Genomic DNA, 17,654 nt, shown 5'->3' with positions numbered 1-17,654 from the left:
GAAACAAGTTGTTTTTTTTATTTAAAAAGAAAAAATAGTGTCTTAGTTAGTGGTTTTGAGTCGTAGCATTAGGTGTGACCTGTTTATCCTGTTTCTATCTTCTTTTTTTACATTTACATTTTTTTGTCTCCCTTAATTTTTGCAGTTCATGGTTTACCAGAAGGCTTTCTCTTTCAACAACCCTTAATAAAGGGTCCATATTTTCTAAAGTTTACATAGAAAGCAAACTGTCAGTTCAAAAGATTATTGTGAAGATTATTGCATATAAAATAAGATGTTATTGTAGGAATTTTGGATAGTTCTGTTTGCCTGCATTTAGAAAACAAAGTTTTCAACTAGTGTCTAAATGTGAGGATCAAACCAATAAAATATTTAAATGAAAACAATGTTTAACATGAATTACAGATTTGAGATGTGGGACATTAAAAAAATGAGTAGATTTGAATAAAAAGGGAAACAGTTACTTAAAGTATACATAAAAAGAAAAAAACTATTTAGAAAAAGACCAAAATGGACTGAAAAACTTGTTCTTCAAGACTTCCAGAGCCTAGAAGAGATATTCATACTGCTTGAACCTTTTTTCATATTTTAAGTCATTTTATTAGTATTTGTATAGCAACACAAAATGGTGTAAAATTGTGAAGTGAAAGGAAAGTGATAGGTGCTTATAAACCGAAAACCAGGAAATGCGCCTATTTGTGAAAGTGTTGTCAATTTTAGACGGATTTTATAAACATTAAAAAGTGCATTCTAAAAAATAAAAAGCCGATGTTTTAAGACTAAATCATTTGGATTCTGGATTAATTTCCTCATCAGACTTTTCAAAAATCATTGGGAAGTCACACGTTTTCTATTCTCCAGCAACGTCATCGCGCCGCACGTCACCTGACATTCCTGGCCATTCTGGACATCCGTTGGATACCTTTGGCAGCCCGCGTGGTAAGATAAACAACGGAGTGTCTGGAGCTCAGTGGTCTGGAGGCCTGATGGCGTGCTGTGTCGCCGCTGGGTGCTCGAATCGCTCAGACCGGAAGGACCGGTCATTTCACCGGTTCCCCAAAGACCCGGAGAGGAGGACTCTATACTATATGGCTAAATTTATATAGTCAATTTGCTGGGTTATAATTTAGTTGTATGTGCCCTGGGCTTCCAGGTGTTGTGTCGGCTTTGGCTTTGCCCAGCAGTTCTGCCCTGCTGTCACACCATGGCGCCACTAATTTATATCCTCCCGGACTGTAACCTCGCGATAATCCTCTTATCAGTTAAAGGTCGTTTGCTATCTTATTGTGGATTTGATTTAATGATCAAATTCAATCCAAATCCCCAGTCACTTTTTTATAGTGCTGCAAAAAGTAAATTAATAAATAAATTAACAGGGTCTTGATTTACAGCTTATACAGCCTGTTGTTTTGATTTCATGTTTTTATTTTTGAAATAGTTCTACAGTAGCACCAACTGACCAGAAAACGAGAGAAAGCATACCCTGCTGGAGAAATGGGAAATTATGAGAATTAAGTCATAAAATTGCGAGGATATAGTAATAACTTTATGAGAACTCTTACAAAAACTGCAGTCTTCGCACTGTTTATTTACATATTCTTGTGTGCCTTATATAACTATTACTATTCAACCCCCCCCCCCACACACACACACACATACACACAATGATCCAAACTTTGTCTCACGGAGTTAAAATTGAGAGCTTTGTGTGTAGGGTTTTGCCTCATCTATGGCAAGAATAACCGGGAGGGGTTCATTGCAATACCGCAGACTTTTTATGGGAGTAAAATTATATTTATAGATTATAGGATATACGGGCTGCACAGATTCACCTCTGCTTTCTCAACTTCTGCCGTGTAAGAAAAGCAGAGCTAGCTAGTTCTGATCTGATTTAGGCGATTTAGTAGAGGGTGCCCATCTGTGATTTCTAAATGGTAAAAGAGTTCATAGTCCACCAATTTAGGTTTAAATGAAGAGTCAGTCTGAGGGAAATGTGTGTTTTCTGTGCACAAGGAAAATGAAAGGGCTACGTCTGATCATTAGCACTAAAATATCAGCCTAATTACAGAACCGTGGCAAAACATAAAACAAAGAAAACAGCCAGCCAAGATTTTCACATTTGATATCTGTTATATGCAGATATTCTCCACAAGCTTAGTACATGCTTTATATTAACTTTTCAGGCACAACAAACAGATCCAGTCTACGGGAAATCACAGACTGTCTGGCCGGCTAATAATGCTGCAGCAGCTGCGGTAACACTGCAGTCTCCCCAAAGAGACCAGCCTGTAAGCGGGTCTCTGCCGCTCCCGACAAGTTCGAGCAGAATTAAAATTTGCTCATAATCCTGATGAACTGGCTGCACAGATGAAGTTTGGAGGTGTACATAATCGCGTAAAAACAACTTTTTGTCATAAATTAAGGTTATAAAATCAATAGGTTTGTGAACTCATCTATTTACTACTCCTTACACCACCCTTGTGGCAGACAGTTTTTCTTGCTGCATGCAACCCCGCCCCCTTAACAAGCCCCGGGAAAGCAGAGCACAGTACTGAGTTGCTGGAGGGAACAAAGCTCCAGGAAAGTGAAATTAGCCAAGTAAATGTGTATGGAAAAACGCTGCCTGGGATTTGAAAAGCCCCAGGCTTTTGAGTGGTAATGGAAAAGGAGCTATTGTTATTATTACTGGCCACAAATGTCTAAATTTCCACAAAAAACTAAAAGATTTTGAACTTAATTTCACATATCTCCTGAAAAAAAACTTGTATGTTTTTGAATGTTAAAAAGTCGTAAATTCTTGTCGTAAAAAAAAAAACATTTCCATGATTAAAGGCATAAATTTGTTATATTAAAACAGGTATATCTCTGACATTGTAAAGTCAGAAAATGTATCATTTGAACTTTGGGAACCCCTACTCTATAAGTGTCCCTTGGAAGTCAGATAATTCTTAGGTTATTCAGAAAGTAGGTCAAGCCATGAATTTCACTTTCAGTTTGAAGCATCTGGCATCCCAAGATGGGGAATCTTCATCGGTTCAGACAGCAAACTCTCGCGTAGCCTGAGCCTAGGTACTACCGCTGTCAGGTCATCGCTTTGTTATCTGAGTCACATCTGTGACGACTGTGTAGCAGTGGGAAGGATGTTGGTAAACGTGACGTGTGAGAGTGGTGACACTGATGCAGCTGAATTTTCCAACATGTTCAATAAAACCATTGGAGCACTTGATCAAATTGTCTATGCTGCACTGATAACTATGCAGGAAGGCGATGCAGGGTAAGTAATACATTGTTAAACTTTGCAAAGAGCTGCCCCTAATGTTAGATTTTGTTTCTAAGGGTTTTAAGATTAACAGTGTTACATTTTTAGTCAACAGTAGGGCCACGCAGTAAATAAAAAATTTATCATTATCGCAGTGTCAGGGATTGCAGTGTGCATATCGCAAATAACCGCCTGGAGTACAGTAAATGTTAGCTAATTATTGAAGCAATGTCATTGTTTGGTGACATGCCTTTTAATTAATACAAAATAAACTGTTGTTGCTGAATAGACTCCTCGTTATCCGGGGGCTATGTTTGCTGTGATCCCAAAGCAGAAAGATATTAAATGTTGATTTTTTTCTGAATTTATCGCAAGTTATATCATTATTGCAACATTTCACAACTTTTCCTAATGTCGTGGAGCCCTAGCCAACAGTTTCATCTTTTATGTTAAGGGATCGCATGAAAGTGTTGGTGTTTTGATAATTTAATAAAACCAATGTAAAATGGTAAATTGCTTGTACTTGTATAGCACTTTAACTAGTGTTGACACCCTCCAAAGCACTTCACACTACAGTTTAGTCATTCACACCCTGATGGTGGCTACGGTTGCCCTGACAGAGGTGAGGCCATGCACCGGGTACTCTGGCCACCATCAGCAGGCAATGCGGGTGAAGTGTCTTGCTCAAGGACACAATGACAGAGACAGTCAGAGGGGGGGATTGAACCAGCAACCTGCCAATTCTAGGACAAACTCCCTAACCTCTGCGCCACCGTCACCCCAATGTAGTTGGGAAAAAGCCAAGAATGTTATTTTATGGCATTTTGCACAAAACCTTGGTGAGACGAATAATCCAATCCAATAATCCTACTACGCATTTTGTAGCTGGCTTAGTATAGATGGTTTAGTCTGCAGAGTTTCCTGAATGCACCATGGCTTTGGTGTACCGCTGTATAACAGCGTTTAGTTGCAACTGGTGGGTAAACTAAGGCAGAAATTTGGCTTGCCTCGATCCTCTATAATATTAGTGATATCATAACTAAATCAGTGGATCAGATGGTCACTTTAGATTGTGTCCAAAAGTGCTTGATTCTTGCCATCATCTAAAGGACACAAAAGCAACAACCCTCTATCGCCAGATTTCGTGCCCTCTCTGTTTCCGGATACTCCAACCGTCGAAAGGAGAGCCAAAAAGAGAGAAGCAGAGAATGGCGAGGGACGTATAAAAATGGGTCACGGGAAGCGTAATCAGGTACGTGAAAAACATCGCAAATAAAAGTTCGATTGAAAACACTTTGCTATGAGTTTAAAACGTCAGACTGAAATGTTAACTGCTGCAACTGCACTGCTGGACCTCTCTGCGACTGTGGCAGCCAGTAGTGTAGTGGGTGACCAATATGGTGGGGGGGGGGGGATAGACATTTATGAGGAGGAGGTGGGTCAAGTGGACCTGCTTGAAGAAGAGGAAGATCAGCCTAATCTGCAGGAAGTCAAAGAAACAGGTGTGGAAGCTCAGACTTGACATGTCGGGTGCAGATATTGACGCTTTGTCATCCACAGTTCAAATGCTGGTTTCAAAGAAAGAACTGACAGACCCGCTAAAGATGACGGACCTCTCGGAGGAGTCGTTTATAAACAACGATGAAAAAACCAAAGTTTACACAAGTTTACCGACATTTGGCTCATTAATGACCGTCATTAATCTGATTTTACCTTGTCAGTGGAAACCAAACTCGGTCACATTTATCGCCATTTCACAAATGCCTGTTGACTTTAATGAAGCTAAGATTGAACATCAGCATGCCATATCTGTCATATGTGTTCAGAGTTCACTGCAGCACAGTCACAAAAACATTTTCTGAAGTGATCACCTTTTTAAATGTCAGATTAGTTCCGTCTACTGTGTTCTGGCCAGAAAGAGATCAGGTAAAAAGTACAATGCCCCTAGTTTTTAAAGCTACGTTTCCACATTGTGTTTCAATATTGGACTGTTTTGAGGTGTTTACTGAAGGACCTTTCTATTTCGATACTAAGGCCATAAGTAGTTCACATTACAAAAGTCACAATACCATGAAATATCTCATTTCAGTGACACCCCAAGGCTTCATAAATTTTATATCCAGCGGACGGGTTGGCCGTACCTCCGACCAGCTGCTAGCAGAGAGCTGTGGCTACCTGAGCAATCTAGCTCCAGGTGATACTGTTCTCACAAACAGAGGGTTAATATTGAAGATATCGTGGCTCTGTGCAGTGCAACATTAACAATCCCCGTGATCACAAAAAGTGTCACAAACCTGTCTCACAAGGAAATCACAGTTAAAAAAATTTGCTAAGTTAGAGTAAACATGGACTGAGCTCTGGGCAATGTAAGGCAAAAATATCCAATCCTTCAGAGCACCGTTCCAATAATTTTTTACTTACCGATCACACGTTAAAGATGTCAACTCTAGATAAAATTATGAGAGTTGCTTGCACTCTCTGCAATATATGCGACTCTGTGGTGCCATTTAATTAGCCGGTTCCTCTGGGATGTTTGTTTAATATGTACGTCTTTTGTGGGTAGCTCCCAAATGGCGGCGACGCTGGAGGTTTTCTCAGCAGGGACGTGCTAATCACCCGATGCTCCAAATGTGCCACAGCTGAAGTAAGCTTTCATCACGGTGATATGAAATCCCTTTGAAAGTTATTTATACTCCTTGGGGTTTTCCACATCTGAATCCAGTTAGATCCACAAACATCAGTGTATATCACTGCGTTTTCCCCTGTACTCTGTGGAGCTTGTGATGTGCTCAGGTCAAAGTTGACACTACCTTTGGCCAGATACTCGCACAGCCAATAGAGATGGGATGTAGGTAATCTGCAGACCCCGGGCAAAAGCTTAGTGAATGTCTCAGCCTGAAAGCGCCTTTGAACTGCAGCACTCAAAGTAGCAGGTTTCAGCAGCTAGATCATCAAACCTGGACAGTTTGGTGGTCATATTATCCATACATTTTTTAATGTGTGTGTATATATATATATATATATATATATATATATATATATATATATATATATATATATATATATATATATATATATATATATATATATATATATATATATATATATATATATATATATACATACATACATACATACATTTTCTGACCCGCTTAATCCCTCATGGGGTCGCAGGGGTTGCTGGTGCCTATCTCCATGTGTATATATATATATATATATATATATATATATATATATATATATATATATATATATATATATATATATATATAAACACACACACACACACACACACACATCGGTCATCAGACATAACAGCAATATTAATATTGGACATTGATATTGGCCCAAATTTTTATGTCGGTGCATCCCTAATATATTTGTGTGTGTTTGTGTGTGTGTGTGTGTGTGTGTGTGTGTGTGTGTGTGACAGGAACAAGTCACCGTGATGTTTTGGAGGAAGAAGTTGTATTATTTTAAGCTCTGCAAGTTTTTTTTATTTTTTTTGGTCTCAACTGATGTTACTTTTGGATTACTTTGAATCCCTTTAATACTGTAACTTGCCAATTTTTGTATACATTGCCATAAACTAGATTTTAAACATATATATATTTTTTTACTTTATTTGTTTTTTTACTGTTGAATTGATAGGGCAATGTTCTATCAGTGGATGATCTTAATTCTGCCCTACTTCTGTATGTGTTAATATTTGTGTATGATCTACTTGTTATTTTTAGCCCAAATTGAGAAATATTTTAAGCTGTTTGCCGGGGTTCTGGTGGTTCACCATCGGAACGGCATACCTTGGTTAATACGCATGTGCTGCAATGAAACCTGCATAATTGCGCGTGCATTAAATTCTATTCATCATGTCAGCATACCTCCAACTACAAGTGGTTTAAGTGTATTATATTTTGCGGATTAATTACACATTACTTAATTGCACACCTTTTAAGAAATGTACACTGATGTTTTCTATATGTTTTTTTTTTTAGCAAGTGGAGCCGTAACATTGTCTAATCTCCTGTTAAATAGTTCTGGTGTTTGATCGAGTTGTTAGCGTTTAGCACCTTCTCCCAAACTGATCAACATCGAACATGTTAAAAGCTTTTAAAACAGCATACCCCTTCATAAACTGTATTTTCTGACAAGCACAGCATACCGTTTAAAGAACATATGATGTTTCGATGCACTGACAGACAGATATCTAAAAATCAGCTACCAGTATGCTATTCTGACATGGTATGCCACACCGACAGAACACCAGTTCTATATTTAAACAGCGTTTGGTTTCGGAGCCTTCTTCAACCAGAACAATAAGGCCTTCCAGCCACTTGGACATTCAAAGATATGCGCTCAAGATCCGCAGTGACAGCCTTTTGCGGGCCCCTAATCTATGTAGTTACACCAGAGCTGAAGAGACCCTTGACCATTTTGAATTGAGCGCTGCATTTTCTCACTGACCTTTTGTCCTAGTCTGTCTGGATATTTTATCTTTGGCACATTTTTTTTTATCCTAGTGTTAGGCATTTTAAAGGATTAAAATTTTTTATATGTATACTGTATAGCATATTTATTGCCGGTTGAACTTTTCAGCGCAGAGCCTATAGCTTCTGTGTTGATCTGTCTGGGTCTTGCACACCTGCTAAGCGGTAACTAAAATGCATGTGTACTCTGTGGGGGGTGCCTAGGCTGCAAGGCCCTGCCAGCTGGGTGTGATGGTGTTATATATGGCAGTGGTGCTATTTTGGGATAGTTGGAGTTCTAGGAATTATGTACTCTGGCAGGTGGGAACTTCCTGCTACACGAAGCAGCTATCTAATGCTATGATTCAGCAGGGACAGCTTGTAAACAGTAAACTCATTTGCTAGAATCCTCATAAGCCTCTAACGCTGGACACCTTTAAGACTATCTTCAGCACCCTTGGATAGAATTGCAACCTGCGGGAGCCCAGAGGAGAGCCTCATTCCTCATACTGCTCTGGGAAACCCTTTCCATTTAACAGCTTCTGTATTGTTGGAGAAAAGGAGGAGCTCTGTACTGTCATTGTGGTTCTGTGGCAAGCCGTTTTATCATTTAGTACGAAAAACAAAATTGGGGGTATAAAGGGAAACTTTCTAAACTATTAGAAAGCAACATGGTTATTGTGATGCGTTTTAGGCTTTCAGCTTCCAAAATAGGCTTTAGAATGCCTGTGCAAAGGAGTTCAGTTCTTTCTGAAAACATTTCGACACCTATCCAGGAGTCTTCGTTATTTCTGGTGGCTTGCACTTGAGCAACCTGCAGTTGGTGTGCTGCTGTTTTTAAAGGGCATGGAGGCTTTAAAATATTCAATGGGCTTCTTATATGATATACTGTAATGCTCATGACACTTGCATAAACAGCCCCATCCTGAGTAATCATTGCTGCCATATAATTGTATTTTTAATATGTAAAACCTAATTCAAATACTGTATTTCTATAAGTAGAAATTTCATTCAGGATATCTGGCCATGAGTAGCCTAAAAAGCCTTTTCAGATGCAAGTATTTGGAATAAAAGAAAAGAAACTGTTTATTTCAGATAAAAATTATATTTTCAGTATAGGTAAAGACCTTAATAGGATGCAGTTTTACCATTGAAGAGTACAGGAGAACTTTATGAATATTCCAAATTACATAAAAAAAATATCAGAAATATGAATGTTTCCCAGTAAGAACTCGTTTCAAATATCCACAATGTTCATTCTAATTAAGAAGGATATATCTGGAGCAGAAAAGCCCATGCAGTAATTTGTATGTCCTGAGAGAATGAGAACAGATTTATCAACTTGTATTGATTTGTGGTTCAAAAGAAAACTCCTCTGGATATATTTGGATTTATTCGCTTTCAGCATCCTCCACAATTATTAACATCATTGGTACTGATCGGTAGAAAGCCTATAAAAAGTCATGGAGTCATGTGTCCGTTACTGTCCTCTGTTCGCTGGTTAGGTAAACGCAGGTCCTCCTTCAACCCTGTTTGTCACAGTTGTGGTTGTTTTCAGTAAATTACTGCTCAAACCGCAGATACAGGCAAGTTTAGGACGGTCATTTTTAAATGTTGTTTGTTGGCTGTTCCTGGTTCATGAAGCTCAACACGCACCTACGCCCCTTGAATGGCATGCTGACAAGTTTTTCCTGTTTTGAAGAGTGGCTTAAAGAAATCGATGTCTGTTTTAGGACAACTTTCTACTCCAGGGAAATGGGAAAGCAGAAATGACTAATAAAAGAGGTAGCTAATATATATATATATATATATATATATATATATATATATATATATATATATATATATATATATATATATATATATATATATACATACATATATATATATACATACATATATATATATATATATATATATGTATGTATGTATGTGTGTGTGTGTGTGTGTGTGTGTGTGTGTGTGTGTGTGTGTGTGTGTATAGTAATTTAACCCCAACTGGTGCAATGAGCTGCTTCTCATTTCTTAAAGAACCATGTTAAACGACATGTCACATGCTCGTGGAAAAAACGTGAGTCTGCCTCAGAAGGGTCAAATCATTGGTATGCATCAAGCAGAGAAAACATCTAAGGAGATTGTTGCAGAAACTACTAAAATTGGGTTAAGAACTGTCAAACACATTAATAAAAACTGGAAGAATGGTGGGGACCCATCGTCTTTGAGAAAAAATTGTGTCCGGAAAAAAAACATCCTGAATGATCGTGATCGGTGAAATGTTTGCTGAAATCAAATTGAAGAAAAACAACAGTAGAACTCCGGGCTGGCTATGTTTAGTAGTGAAATAAAAAATTTTTCCTTCCCTGATGGCACTGGTATATTCCAAGATTACAATGCCAGGATTCATTGGGCTCAAATTGTGAAAGAGTGGTTCAGGGAGTATTAGACATCATTTTCACACATGGATGGGCCACCACAGAATCCAGACCTTAACCCCATTGAGACTCATTAGGACGTGCTGGAGAAGGCTTTGCAGAGTGGGCATACTCTACCATCATCAATACAAGATCTTGGTGAAAAATGAATGTAACACTTGGTGGAAATAAATCTTGTGACATTGCAGATGCTTATCGAAACAATGCCACCGTGAGCGCGTGCAGTAATCAGAACCAAAGGCAGTCCAACAAAATGTTAGTGTGTGGTGTGTGACCTTTTTCATTTTTTGGTGGCAACTGTTTTGTGGCCAAGCAGTGTATATTGTGGCTCTGGTGGCCTTTGACAGTTGCCAGACAGGAAATGGATGAAGAGAGCATGGAAAGGATGCAAAGGTCTCCGGGTTGGGACAGGGACCCATGACAACCGTGTCGGGGACTGAGGTGCAAATTTTTTCTGCCCCTGCACCACTACTGCACACCCCTGTGATATTATACGTTGTTGTATTTTTATAATTGTTTTTACATCTAGTCGTCTACCTATATATATTAATTACCTATGTGAGCATATTGTAAGTTAGCCAATGCAAGGTCCATATTCCATAAAAAAGCTTAATTTCAGGATTTAACAATTAATGTTTCAGACAAGATCAGAAATTCCTTTATTGTCCCACAATAGGGGAATTTGGGTGTGGCAGTGGCAAAGACACAGACAGAGTTACACACAATTTTTAGTAATGGGGGAACAAACAGCAACAAACAACAAGCAAGTCAAGTTGTTTATAGGAAAAAGGAAAGGAAGCAGTTTATCTTTGGGTTTCCGGGCAGACTATTGTCTGTGGTGTCTCTCCTGAAGAAGCAGGATTATTCAAAGATTTTTACTAAATATATCAAGGCATTATCATAAATGCCTTTTTGTGTGTTTTTGGGTCACGTATTTCCACATACATTGTGGCACAAAAATCAAAATGTAAGCTTTTTAAAACAGTTCAGCTGCGACATCCATGATCTTGGTTTTATTTCAGACTTATTTGATCCTTTCAGATGAAATTGTTTGTTGTTGTTTTTTAAACATACATTTCGTGAATACTTTCCTTGCATACCTCTGTGAACCCTTAAACAACCCCCTTCAGCTTATAAACGAACATGTTTATTTTCCTATTTTTTTATTGTTTTGTGTATTTTTTTTTAATAGCTAGGAATAAAACACATTTCAAATCTTCACTTTAAACTGTGACGTTTAAAAAGTCCACGTCATCAGTGAGGCTCAGCATTTTTAAAAATCAGATCTAAGTCAGCGGTGCAGTTTGACTATGTGCCTAAACGGTCTGCCATACCACCGCCCGCTTCTTCAGCACATGGGACGGCAGGGAGGTGCTTCAGCGCGCACCGCCGCTCCGCCTCCAAGGCGTTTTTGGGAAGAAAGGATCACTTACAAACAAGGATCTGTTCTTCAAGACGACACATCAGGATCAGTGCATTGATTAGATAAAAAAAAAAAGGATTAAATACAACCGCGCAAGTCTTCGTGCAGTAGGATTACGGGATCTAGGTGGTGAAAATGCGCCGCGGTCTGCGCGCTCCGGAGGGACACCCAGCGCGTCAGAAAACCAGGTTCTGCTGAACGCCTTGTGTTTACACAGGAACCATCCAAAGCCACGTTTTAGCAGGCAGCCCTGAACGGGAGTCCAGCACGCAGCGCCGGAGACTTCGGCTGCTGTATGCCAACAGACGGCTGGAGCAGCAGACCCGAGCGCGCATACACGATTAGTTTGAACCCCTTGTGGGGAAACTGTTCATCGGACACACTTTTTGACATTTCCATGGAGAGCTGCAGCGGACCGAGAGGGTGAGCACATGTGCTGGTAGCTAAGCCCCTTGTTGTTACACGAGCATAACGCGTGGATGCGAACATGGGAATTGTTGCGAAGTAATCCCAACTTCGTCCTGGACTGGTGCTGCAAGGGGAATGGTTCATCGGTGATATTTTAGAAAGCGATTTTAGTCCTCCTCCACCCCCTCCTCCCCTCCGTCGCTGTCTGCTAGTTCTGGACGGAAGAGTCTGCTGGGTGAACATGGAGAGCCAGGAGGAGACGCAGAGCAGGACGGACAAGCGCGTCGCCCTGACTTACGTCGGCTGGTGCTCGCTTGACAGGCGGACCACGCTGCCCATGCTGCCGTGGCTGGTGGCCGAGATCCGGCGGAGGAGCGAGAGGGGCGACTGCGGCTCCGTCCTGCAGCCCAGGGAAGTTCAGCTGCTGCTCAACCCCCCCTTCGTGCGCTGCGTCCCCGCCAACAGCAGCAACTCGTCCGTCTTCATATTCGAGCACAAAGCCCAGCTGATCTCGCGCTTCATCCACAACAGCAACGACCTCACCTGTTTCTCCTACCTGCTGCGGGGCCAGCCGGACAACCCGGAGTCCGAGATGTCCTGTCACGTCTTCAAGGCCAGCGACCCCAACCAGGTAGGCATGCCCCGCAAGCCAGAGGTGATCCTCGCAGGAATAGCGCTCTGGGGAAGCCCCCTCCTCCTCCTCCCCCCACACCCATTTACATCATTCTGCATGCAGTAGACCTGATTTTAAAGTTAAAAACTGCACACATAAATATTTCTAGCCCTCACAACTTAATTATTCATTTTAATTAGGGCTGGTCCAAGATTCTATAGGACATTATGCAGAATTTGGTTTGGGACCCCTGTTCCTGTTTTTAACTGGCTGAGCTTAATCACAGTCTGTTAATATTTGCTGTATTTGTGAGCAAGCCGAGCTCAAACACGAAGGAAAGGTTGGGCTCATAACGACGCTTTGTTAACAAAACAATCAGATCGTGAAGCTTATTCTAAGTAAATTGGACAATTCTTTAACTCAATCGCACAATCCTGAATGTCAAGCTGTCAACAAAAAATTTGCTTGGTGTCTAGCGTTAGGCCACTGTTTTGTATTTCCAGATAGACGATGGAAAGTCCTTAAACAGTGAAATAACCAGGTTGTTTAGATCCAAATCGGAAAAGCAGTCACTAGCCCGCTACGACCTGTGACCGTATTTTCTTTCACTTTTTGCACAGTGCACAAGCTCTATTGAATGAACATGCAAATAAGCAATTGCCAGGTGTTATGGTGGCAACTGGCGGAGGATTTTTTTTCTCCCTCCTGGAAGCGCTGGAGCCGCCCCCTCACAGAATGGCACCCTGGGTGATAACCTGGCCGGACCAGGACGGAGAGCTACTGGCTCAAAAAGTCGAGTTTCAAAAAAAAAAAAAAAAATCATAATTTTGCAAACATTAGACAAGGAAGTGGGGATTACCGTGGGGCGACAGTTCTGTCTTTTAATCTCACACAAACAGAGTATGATTTTAGCCTTTAGCCAAAACATGGTTATCTTAGTATTAAGTATTTAGGCCACTGGTCGGTGGGGGGATAATGTTTGGGAGTTAATCCACTCTCCGTCCTTTGTCTGTTGAGGGGTTACTCAGTGGGCCCTGAAAGTCAACACAAAATAACCTGAGAAATTTTGCATGAACCGAAAGATCACTAAAGTATTATATAGGGGATGGTTATGATAATATTACACAACAATTGCCTTAATTTATTCATTTCTTTTTTTATAAGGCACTTTAGAACAACCATAGTTGCGACAGAGTGCTGCACATGTAAAAAAAATTGAAACATTTAAAGCATAAAACAAGGAAAGAACAAAAAGACCAGACTGTTAAAAACAATAACAGAATTAAAACAAGAAGAGTCATGCCTGTAGTATTATGTCATTTCCTTCCATTTTGCTGACTCTTTTAGTTGTTGTTGTTGTTGTAGACACTTTTTTTGTGCTTTGCCACAAATCTGATTCCAGTCTAATGAACTTCCTATTTTCTTGTTGACAAGCCCTAAATGCCACCCATCACTATACGAACATGCAAAGTTTTACAGCTCCTTCTGGGTTGTTGATGTCAACGGATACTAACGAAGAAGCATTCTATGGATTATTGAATATTAGTTGAGCAATAAAATGCACAAGTCAGACAAAAGCGCGTGAATGGCGATGCGAATAAAACCGGTCTTTTAGATGCTCACATTTCAGACATTAAAGCTCTCACTTCTCATTTCGGGACAGCTTCATGTGATGCACAACTCACTTGTAGGTCAGCTGGTTTTGCCTCAAGCTTTGCTGCACTCTGGGCTTGAAGTGGCAGCACAAGCAGCAACTTCAGAATTCATACCCATTGAACTTTCAGTTTCCTTTTTCAATGGGATGTTCTGTGATAGACCAACTAAAAGTAGTGCATGATTAAAAGGTGGAAGGAAAATGACTTAGTTTTTAAAGTTTTTGTTTTGATCAAATACAAATTCTTTGTCTTTAAATTAATTCCAATTTTGAAGTCCTGCCACAGTTTCTCAATTGGATTTGTGTCTGCACTTTGACTAGGCCATTCCACCATGTCAAATATCTTTGATTAAAATCTTTCCAGTGTAGCTCTTGCCGTATATTTAGTTTTTTTTTTGCTAAGCTGTTAGATGAACCTCTGCAGCCACCTTTGCTCTTATCTGACCAGAGCCCCTTCTTCCACGGGTTTGCTTGATTACCACATGACCAGTGACAACTGTAATTTGGATTTTTTTGTATGACTTTCTTTCAGGAAGTGCTTTCTTCTTGATGTTCTTTCACAAATCTCAGATTTGTGGAGTGAGCAGCAAGTACTAGTCCTGCTAGCAGATCGTCCCACCCGAGCTGTGGATCTTTGCAGCTCCTCCAGACTTACCTTGCGCTTCTTACCTGCATCTCTGATAGATGCTCTTCCCTAGAACAGCTGTGTTTATGTTGAGATGAAATTACTCCGGGTTGACTCTAGTTAAGTTACTGATTATTTCATAATCAAGAGTAATTTGTTCCACATGACTTTTTAGGGGTATGGAAGTTCAGGTGGGTGAATACAAATTAACGTTTGCAATGCAAATGCAATTTTTTTTTATCAGGTATCCCTTTTGATCCCCTTCAATTTAATGCGATACTTTGTGATCTTTCTTCAGATTTTACTGAAGTCAAGGCACTGTATGTGGTATTTTGTTGATCTCAGCATCCTGTTTAGTTCCCTTAATTTATTATCTCATCTCATTAGATTGTATTTTCAGAATATTAACCGTCACAATCAGCGTAGAGGAGACATTTCTCCTGGAATCTGAAGAGGCATAAGTTTGAGTCAGCACATTTACATGCTGATCAGCAGGCTGCTCTTGAGTAATAAACTGAGATGTTGAAAACATCCAAAAACCAGAAACGTGGGAGTCGCTGTTTGAAAGCTAACGCGCAGCCTTGCTTTCTTATCGTTTGCTGTACCATGCGGTTCAGCCCCTGAGCCTAGCAGTTAACCTCGCGACGCTGATGCATGCTGGGATCTTTGGCTGGCTGTAAATTATTTGTTAAAAAAAAAAAAAAAAAAAAAAAAAACACAAGCTGAATGCACAACTGGCCAGTTTCTTTCAGCACATCTAAACATCAGGCTGCATTTTCGGGATTGCTTCCCAGCCTGCAGCCCAACCTGATGCCCCGCACTTGTTCATGTTTTTCTTGTTTCCCCAGCGACCCGGGGCAACATTCACAAATAATGTTCACAAACAGAACATGCTCAGGTTTTGCGCTAATGTCAAGCATGCCTGCGTTGTATCACGTTTCCAGTGGCATGAGCGGGGCTCGAGCACAGTGTTTGTCCGGTGCTCTAAAATAAGAGTGAAAGCAGGTTGCGCACTCAGCTCGGGCCTAAATGTTTGGTTCCCTTAAAGAGGTGTCCTGAACATGCCTCAGTCACTGTTATTATGCAACAAAAACTGGTCTGGCCAGGTGAAACATTTGAAAGGTGGACTGTGCGGAATGGCCGGGTTATTCCATGCATGCATGCTGTTGTCATGTTCAGGGCCCTGTTGTGGCCTTTGTTACAGATTCAATGATCTGCTAGGTGCATCCTCTGTTTCTTCAGGCTTACTCATTTTGCTTTTGGCAATCTTCTGTTTGTCTCAACTGACCTCACAGAAAGAATGAAATATTGCTTCAGATTCTAAGATGACAGAGTTGTAGCGCCTTCCAAGTCTATTCTTAGCTGGGGACATGATGGGAGCTCATTGTGTAAAGGCAGAGTGTGGAGTCCTAGCATGCATTCTGTTTAATGAGAAGGTTAAAATAGGGAGAGGCTATACCTCCTACGTGGCAAACTGCAAATTTGATTGTGCATGTATGATTTAAAAAAAAAGGTCAACTTCAGGAAATGTTATGAAAGCAGGCCCTGTCTCCCAACTCGGTTGGTCACATTGGGTATGTTTGAAAGGGGAGGCTTGACTTGAAATGCAGCTTTGGCCCTCACGTGTACAAAGTAGAGAGCTTATATCAGGCTGTAAAATCATACAAGGCGTTCTGTTTTCAGGTTGTCAGGGGGGCATGCAAAGTTTTGTTTGTGTGCAAAAAAGTCAGAGTTAGACATTCCACCTGGGAGTTTAACCTTTTACCTCCTCAGGATGTGTAAGACTTGGTGAGGAGCTCGTAGTCCCGGTTACAAATTTAGCGTTGGCCCTGTAATAACATGGTGCCGTTTTTTTAAAGCCAATAATAGATAGCTTGAGCCTGCCCATCACGCAAGCCACAGGCTCCTTTGTCTCCAAGTTGTGATCTGACGTGGAATCGGACCACTGGAATCTCTATTCTCCTTTTATATTTAGACTATACAGAGTTCATTCTGCGCCTCATCCATGTCTGGTTGCACATTAGAAACGCTGTGGAGTGAGACATCTAGCAGGATAGTTTGTTATAGTACAGTAATGCATCGGTCTAACAATTAATTACAGCTTTAGCTCTGTCACTAGCCTCGCTGCATACTCAGAGGGGTATCTGCGTCAATAACTGTTTTGACAAGTGTTGAGAAGTGATGAATCAAAAGCGCTTCAGCCCCGGTTAGCTTCTGTTGCTGCATTCGTAGACCCTGGCACACAAATCTGTAGTCAAATCAGAGTTAGAAAAACAGTGGCTATCAAAAGTGTACAAACGTATGTTAAAAATGCAGATCTTTGTGGAGTGAAAACTGAGACTTCGAACAGTCATAATAACCTTTTGTCCTTCCGCGACACTGATCTTGCCCAATTCAACTATTAAATAAACCAACCTGTTTGACACAGTATAGGTGTAATACTTAGGTTGCTGGCTAAAACTAAATAACCATGTGATTCTAAGTGAACATGAGGTCTTCTTTGTAGCACTGTCAACATCTTGACTCGGCAATATTTTCCCAAACTTACTTGCAAAAGTTCACAAAATCTTTCAGACTTTAAGCACAGCAGGTCTTCAGGTGACCCCCAGATGTTATGTCTGTCTCACTGTGACGCTGAAAAATGAAATCAATCTCCATCTTCATCTTTGTCACAAACACTTAGAGTTGGGGTCAAGGTTTACCGGTGTTCAGTAGTGTTTGGAACTTAATCACCATTGACAAAAACCCACATGCTTACATTTTCCTGCCTTCAC

At 40.5% G+C, this 17,654-nt stretch overlaps 1 protein-coding gene across 5 annotated transcripts in view; it reads left to right on the top strand.

Annotated features, from left to right (window-relative positions):
* Positions 1 to 11,541: 11,541 nt before the first annotated feature.
* Positions 11,542 to 17,654, top strand: part of tbc1d4 (TBC1 domain family, member 4) — a 49,917-nt gene continuing 43,804 nt past the window's right edge. For 2 of the 5 annotated variants that reach the window (XM_012864344.3, XM_012864341.3), the window contains exon 1: positions 11,542 to 12,619. In XM_012864344.3, the coding sequence (XP_012719798.2) occupies positions 12,230 to 12,619 (390 nt within the window). In that variant the 5' untranslated portion in view covers positions 11,542 to 12,229. The remainder of the gene's footprint in view (positions 12,620 to 17,654) is intronic. The other 3 variants (XM_012864342.3, XM_012864345.3, XM_012864346.3) reach the window with 3 other exon arrangements.

This window comes from Fundulus heteroclitus, chromosome 7 (genome assembly GCF_011125445.2).
Source record: "Fundulus heteroclitus isolate FHET01 chromosome 7, MU-UCD_Fhet_4.1, whole genome shotgun sequence".
NCBI lineage: Eukaryota > Metazoa > Chordata > Actinopteri > Cyprinodontiformes > Fundulidae > Fundulus > Fundulus heteroclitus.
The sequence above is the reverse complement of the archived record's forward strand: the minus strand, read 5'-3'. Positions and strand labels throughout refer to the sequence as shown.